General features: G+C 43.4%; 3 protein-coding genes across 4 annotated transcripts in view; 2 read left to right on the plus strand and 1 right to left on the minus strand.

The window, feature by feature from the left end:
* The window catches only part of LOC123772887 (uncharacterized), a 96,370-nt gene that overhangs the window by 56,250 nt on the left and 32,620 nt on the right, over window positions 1-7,500 (plus strand). Inside the window, exon 1 of one of the 2 annotated variants that reach the window (XM_069323308.1) lies at window positions 3,555-3,619. The exons of the other annotated variant lie outside the window; for it this stretch is intronic. The gene's annotated coding sequence lies outside the window, so the exon portion shown is untranslated. Of the gene's footprint in view, window positions 1-3,554; window positions 3,620-7,500 lie in introns of those variants that run through there. 2 annotated transcript variants of the gene reach the window in all.
* Window positions 1,669-3,402, plus strand: LOC123750983 (zonadhesin-like). Its single transcript, XM_045733076.1, has one exon. It carries the CDS (start codon window positions 1,669-1,671, stop codon window positions 3,400-3,402), a length of 1,734 nt encoding a protein of 577 aa, XP_045589032.1.
* Window positions 5,681-7,500, minus strand: part of LOC138363953 (involucrin-like) — a 23,099-nt gene continuing 21,279 nt past the window's right edge. Inside the window, exon 2 of the mRNA XM_069323407.1 lies at window positions 5,681-6,473. Coding sequence (XP_069179508.1) covers window positions 5,681-6,473 — 793 coding nt within the window. The remainder of the gene's footprint in view (window positions 6,474-7,500) is intronic.

Genomic DNA, 7,500 nt, shown 5'->3' on the forward strand with positions numbered 1-7,500 from the left:
CAGGAAGGAAAGACCTGGGTAAATACTGGTTTGGAACCAAAGTTGATTTTGTGAGATAGATGACCGAGAATACATTACACCTGGGATGACTTTTGATTGTTTCAAGCGTAGGTTAGACATATATATATGAGCTTGGGAGGGAATATAAATATGACCTGCCTGGAATGAGGCAATAGGCCTACCATACACACACAGAAATCACAATAGCCTGATGTATCAAATGAACAAATCTACAAGGGTTGTAGGCAGCATCTGGGACCTTCAGAAGGGGCCTGGTAGCCTGGTGGATAGCGCGCAGGACTCGTAATTCTGTGGCGCGGGTTCGATTCCCGCACGAGGCAGAAACAAATGGGCAATTCTTTCATCCTGAATGCCCCTGTTACCTAGCAGTAAAATAGGTATCTGGGTGTTAGTCAGCTGTCACGGGCTGCTTCCTGGGGGTGGAGGCCTGGTCAAGGACCGGGTCGCGGGGACACTAAAAGCCCCGAAATCAACTCAAGATAACCTCAAGATAACCTTCCCAGCGTAAGTTCGAATCCTCATCACGGGTTTATGGATTTCTTCAAATAGGCTTAACTGTTATGTCCTGTGTTAATAGATTTTTAAGGTTCTTCGATTTTCTTTCTTTGTCTTGTATCAGATTACACACTTTTTTATCTTTTTAATATCTCCATTTTCCTTCTAAGTCTGTCTGTTTCCTCTTTTATTCTCACTTCTCTTCCAAGTCTCCTGATTCTCCTTGACATTTCTCTACCCTGTTTCTTGGGAAAGCGAAGCTGACCTTGAGAGGAAGGCAAGTCACTCCTGCCCTACACACACACACACACACACACACACACACACACACACACACACACACACACACACACACACACACACACACACACACACACCAAAGACCAAAGAGCCAGAGCTCAACCCCCGCAAGCACAACTAGGTGAGTACACGAGGTAAGTACACACGTACACACACACACACACACACACACACACACACACACACACACACACACACACACACACACACACACACACACAAGGGGACACAGGTGGAAACTGAGTGCCCAAATGAGCCACAGAGATATTAGAAAGAACTTTTTTAGTGTCAGAGTGGTTGACAAATGGAATGCATTAGGCAGTGATGTGGTGGAGGCTGACTCCATACACAGTTTCAAGTGTAGATATGACAGAGCCCAATAGGCTCAGGAACCTGTACACCTGTTGATTGACGGTTGAGAGGCGGGACCAAAGAGCCAGAGCTCAACCCCCGCAAACACAACTAGGTGAGTACAACTAGGTGAGTACACACACACACACACACACACACACGCACACACACACACACACACACACACACACACACACACACACACACACACACAGACACACAGACACACAGACACACTTACACACACACACACACACACACACACACACACACACAACATCCCAGAAGACAGAGATCCTGAGCCAAAAAAAAATCAACCGTTTCGGCTTGAAAATTGTGTTTGGATATTGACAAATATCACAGCTAATTTATAGAGGATAGCGATGGATGGCGATCAGAGGCCGTCAGAGCCTCTTAAGAGGATAGTTGAGATGGATAGATAGAGAGGTTTGATGAATAGGGATGATAGGACGAATAATTTAAACGGGTTTGTCATCGCAAATGTCTATGTCAAATCCCACGTGTATTGATCCAAATCCCACGTGTATTGATCAAAATCCCACCTGTATTGATAAAAATCCCACCTGTATTGATCCAAATCCCACGTGTATTGATCAAAATACCACCTGTATTGATAAAAATCCCACCTGTATTGATCAAAATACCACCTGTATTGATAAAAATCCCACCTGTATTGATAAAAATCCCACCTGTATTGATCAAAATCCCACGTGTATTGATCAAAATCCCACCTGTATTGATAAAAATCCCACCTGTATTGATCAAAATCCCACCTTTATGGATCAAAATCCCACCTGTATTGACCAAAATCCCACCTGTATTGATCAAAATCCCACCTGTATTGATCAAAATCCCACCTGTATTGACCAAAATCCCACCTGTATTGATCAAAATACCACCTTTATGGATCAAAATTCCACCTGTATGGATCAAAATCCCACCTTTATTGATCAAAATCCCACCTGTATGGATCAAAATCCCACGTGTATTGATCAAAATACCACCTGTATTGATAAAAATCCCACCTGTATTGATAAAAATCCCACCTGTATTGATCAAAATCCCACGTGTATTGATCAAAATCCCACCTGTATTGATCAAAATCCCACCTGTATGGATCAAAATCCCACCTGTATTGACCAAAATCCCACCTGTATTGATCAAAATCCCACCTGTATTGATCCAAATCCCACCTTTATGGATCAAAATCCCACCTGTATTGACCAAAATCCCACCTGTATTGATCAAAATTCCACCTGTATTGACCAAAATCCCACCTGTATTGATCAAAATCCCACCTGTATTGATCAAAATCCCACCTGTATTGACCAAAATCCCACCTGTATTGATCAAAATCCCACCTGTATTGACCAAAATCCCACCTGTATTGATCAAAATACCACCTTTATGGATCAAAATTCCACCTGTATGGATCAAAATCCCACCTTTATTGATCAAAATCCCACCTGTATGGATCAAAATCCCACCTGTATGGATCAAAATCCCACCTGTATTGATAAAAATCCCACCTGTATTGATCAAAATCCCACATGTATTGACCAAAATCCCACCTGTATTGACCAAAATCCCACCTGTATTGACCAAAATCCCACCTTTATGGATCAAAATCCCACCTTTATGGATCAAAATCCCACCTTTATGGATCAAAATCCAACCTTTATGGATCAAAATCCCACCTGTATTGACCAAAATCCCACCTGTATTCACCAAAATCCCACCTTTATGGATCAAAATCCCACTTGTATTGACCAAAATCCCACCTGTATTGATCAAAATCCCACCTGTATTGACCAAAATCCCACCTGTATTGATCAAAATCCCACCTGTATGGATCAAAATCCCACCTGTATTGACCAAAATCCCACCTGTATTGACCAAAATCCCACCTGTATTGATCAAAATCCCACCTGTATTGACCAAAATCCCACCTGTATTGACCAAAATCCCATCTGTATTGATCAAAATCCCACCTGTATTGACCAAAATCCCACCTGTATTGACCAAAATCCCACCTGTATTGACCAAAATCCCACCTGTATTGACCAAAATCCCACCTGTATTGATCAAAATCCCACCTGTATTGACCAAAATCCCACCTGTATTGACCAAAATCCCTCCTGTATTGACCAAAATCCCACCTGTATTGACCAAAATCCCACCTGTATTGACCAAAATCCCTCCTGTGTGAATTAGGAAACTTACCATTGTTAAATCATAGATTCAGCAGTTCTCAAACAATTTTTATTTGAGATACAAATGAAAAAAATATGTATTTAGATCATTTAGAATAACCAAGAAAGCTATAATGAATTAATTTATTAATTTTATTTACAGGTGAGTGTCCCGGAGCCTAGAGTCTGCAGGTGAAGTTAATCAACAACTAGGATCACAACAACAGGAGTGACTTCAAGTACGTCAATCTTTATAGGATCTGTGTACGTTCACACACACACACACACACACACAGACACACAGACACACACACACACACACACACACACACACACACACGGGAACCTGTACACCAGTTGATTGACAGTTGAGAGGCGGGACCAAAGAGCCAGAGCTCAACCCCCGCAAACACAACTAGGTGAGTAGAACTAGGTGAGTACACACACACACACACACACACACACACACACACACACACACACACACACACACACATACACACACACACACACACACGCAGCCCCAGCATGGAGTCCATATCTTGTCAAGCATAAGACTAAACTGGAAAAGGTTCAAAGGTTTGCCACCAGACTAGTACCCGAGCTGAGAGGTATGAGCTACGAGGAGAGACTACGGGAATTAAACCTCACTTCGTTGGAAGACAGAAGAGTTAGGGAGGACATGATCACCACATTCAAGATTCTCAAGGGAATCGACAGGGTTGATAAAGACAGGCTGTTTAACACAAGGGGCACACGCACTAGGGGACACAGGTGGAAACTGAGTGCCCAAATGAGCCACAGAGATATTAGAAAGAACTTTTTTAGTGTCAGAGTGGTTGACAAATGGAATGCATTAGGCAGTGATGTGGTGGAGGCTCACTCCATACACAGTTTCAAGTGTAGATATGATAGAGCCCAATAGGCTCAGGAACCTGTACACCAGTTGATTGACGGTTGAGAGGCGGGACCAAAGAGCCAGAGCTCAACCCCCGCAAACACAACTAGGTGAATACAACTAGGTGAGTACACACACACAAAACTTACATAAATCTTTCAGAAACTTGAAAAAAGATTTCGAACCCATATATACAGCAAAGGTGATATCTACTTTACAATATGCAGCCCCGGCATGGAGCCCCTCATCTTAAAAGGGACAAAAAAAATCAAAAGTCCAAATCCACGCAACGAGCCTAGTTCCAGAGTTGAAGGGACTAAGCTACAAGGAAAAACTTAGAAAACTGCATTTCATTCACAACTGATCCATCAAAGCCCCGAACCCAGTACCACAAAGTCACAAGTCTGTAGTTCTACCGTCCAGGCTACTAAACATCCACCATATGAAAGGAACTCTCAGAGACATGTAACTGCTGTCAAACTGAAACCTTAAATCCTTCCTCTGGTGTATTACTGGAGTTTAGAGATATTAGGTGATCCACACAAGTGGATTTACGCCCCTGGTGGATCTGGGGAGTGGATTATCTAATTAATACCTCTATACTTATGGAGGCATGTGCTCTGTCAAGCAACAGCTGTCAAAATTATGTCAAGGAACCGCTGTCAGAATTATGTCAAGGATCAGCTGTCAGAATTATGTCAAGGATCAGCTGTCAGAATTATGTCAAGGAACCGCTGTCAGAATTATGTCAAGGATCAGCTGTCAGAATTATGTCAAGGATCAGCTGTCAGAATTATGTCAAGGATCAGCTGTCAAAATTATGTCAAGGCTCAGCTGTCAGAATTATGTCAAGGCTCAGCTGTCAGAATTATGTCAAGGATCAGCTGTCAAAATTATGTCAAGGAACAGATGTCCCAACCCAAGTTTCTCGACTTTCCATCCATTGTAAACTACTTTACGATATCCGGATATCTTAAGGTTTGACAAAGAAGCTGCCGTGACTATAAATCAAGATAACCAAACTGTTATCTCAATGTAACTTTATACGGCTTCAATAAACCAGATAGCGTTGGGTTTTTTCGCTGTCAAATCGTGTACAATTTTTTAAAATATATTTTCATGGGTTACATTCCTCTTCTCAATTGGCAGTATTTAAGGTGTGTGGGTCATACGTAGGCCGTACGTGGTAGGTTTTTTGGAGTGAAAGTGATCTTTGGTCGTGAGAGGATGTGCTGTGCGTGTTGAGTGTGCATTTAAATTGTTAGTCCGTAAATGGGGCTTTGTTACGAGGAAGGATACGGCTGGACAGTATTTACGAGGATCTCCAACTGCTGGACGGTATTTATGAGGTTCTCCAACTGCTGGACAGTATTTACGAGGATCTCCAACTGCTGGACGGTATTTATGAGGTTCTCCAACTGCTGGACAGTATGAGGTTCTCCAACTGCTGGACAGTATTTATGAGGTTCTCCAACTGCTGGACGGTATTTATGAGGTTCTCCAACTGCTGGACAGTATTTATGAGGTTCTCCAACTGCTGGACAGTATTTATGAGGTTCTCCAACTGCTGGACAGCATGTATGAGGTTCTCCAACTGCTGGACAGTATTTATGAGGTTCTCCAACTGCTGGACAGTATTTACGAGGATCTCCAACTGCTGGACAGTATTTACGAGGGTCTCCAACTGCTGGACAGTATTTATGAGGTTCTCCAACTGCTGGACAGTATTTATGAGGTTCTCCAACTGCTGGACAGTATTTATGAGGTTCTCCAACTGCTGGACAGCATTTATGAGGTTCTCCAACTGCTGGACAGCATGTATGAGGTTCTCCAACTGCTGGACAGCATGTATGAGGTTCTCCAACTGCTGGACAGTATTTATGAGGTTCTCCAACTGCTGGACAGTATTTATGAGGTTCTCCAACTGCTGGACAGTATTTACGAGGATCTCCAACTGCTGGACAGTATTTACGAGGGTCTCCAACTGCTGGACAGCATGTATGAGGTTCTCCAACTGCTGGACAGTATTTATGAGGTTCTCCAACTGCTGGACGGCATGTATGAGGTTCTCCAACTGCTGGACAGCATGTACGAGGTTCTCCAACTGCTGGACAGTATTCATGAGGTTCTCCCGCTGCTGGACACCTTTTTTGACCAGAAGAGTTGTGGCTGTGTTGATGACTTCAAGGTGGTTACTGCAAGATTCAGAGACTCTTAAAGCTCTTCAAAGGTCGTTGGTTGTTGCACAGTCCAGGCGATAGTGAAGTAGTGGCTTTTCTGTGACAGTTTGGCAAAAGATGTATTCCCTCTGGGTTAACCAATCTCCCAGTTGCATCTGTAACCTAGACGTAGCCTATATAACCGAACTGCTAATTTCCCTGTGGATTCCTTTTGGGATATTTAACCTGTTAACTACTCAAGGCGTTCAGCTACAATTGTACTCATTCACACTAAATAAATTACGAATCATCCATACAATAAACGAATCATTGTATGGATTGTAAATACTGTCCAGCAGTTGGAGAACCTCATAAATACTGTCCAGCAGTTGGAGAACCTCATACTAAGTGAACGATGAACTATACAATTAACCTAAAATCATCCTAATTCATCACTACACAAAATACAGCCTATTGTCTGAACATATTGGGCTCACAAAAGCCAGTGTCATATATTCATTCGTAAAAGCCTAATTTAGGGAGCCGGTGGCTGAGTGGACAGAACACTGGACGCGTGATCCTGTGGTCCCGGGTTCGATCCCGGGCGCCGGCGAGAAACACTGGACAGAGTTTCTTTCACCCTGATGCCCCTGTTACCTAGCAGTAAATAGGTACCTGGGTGTTAGTCAGCTGTCACAGGCTGCTTCCTGGGGGTGGAGGCCTGGTCGAGGACCGGGCCTCGGGGACACTAAAGCCCCGAAATTATCTCAAGATATAAAAATAGAACTCTGACTTGGACATGCTCGAACCCCACGGCGTATGCACTCAGCCTTGAGTGCATACACTCAGCCTTGAGTGCATACACTCAGCCTTGAGTGCATACACTCAGCCTTGAGTGCATACACTCAGCCTTGAGTGCGTACACTCAGCCTTGAGTGCATACACTCAGCCTTGAGTGCGTACACTCAGCCTAGAGTGCATACACTCAGCCTAGAGTGCATACACTCAGCCTAGAGTGCATACACTCAGCCTAGAGTGCATACACTCAGCCTTGAGTGCATAC

Source organism: Procambarus clarkii, chromosome 12, assembly GCF_040958095.1.
Source record: "Procambarus clarkii isolate CNS0578487 chromosome 12, FALCON_Pclarkii_2.0, whole genome shotgun sequence".
NCBI classification, from domain to species: domain Eukaryota; kingdom Metazoa; phylum Arthropoda; class Malacostraca; order Decapoda; family Cambaridae; genus Procambarus; species Procambarus clarkii.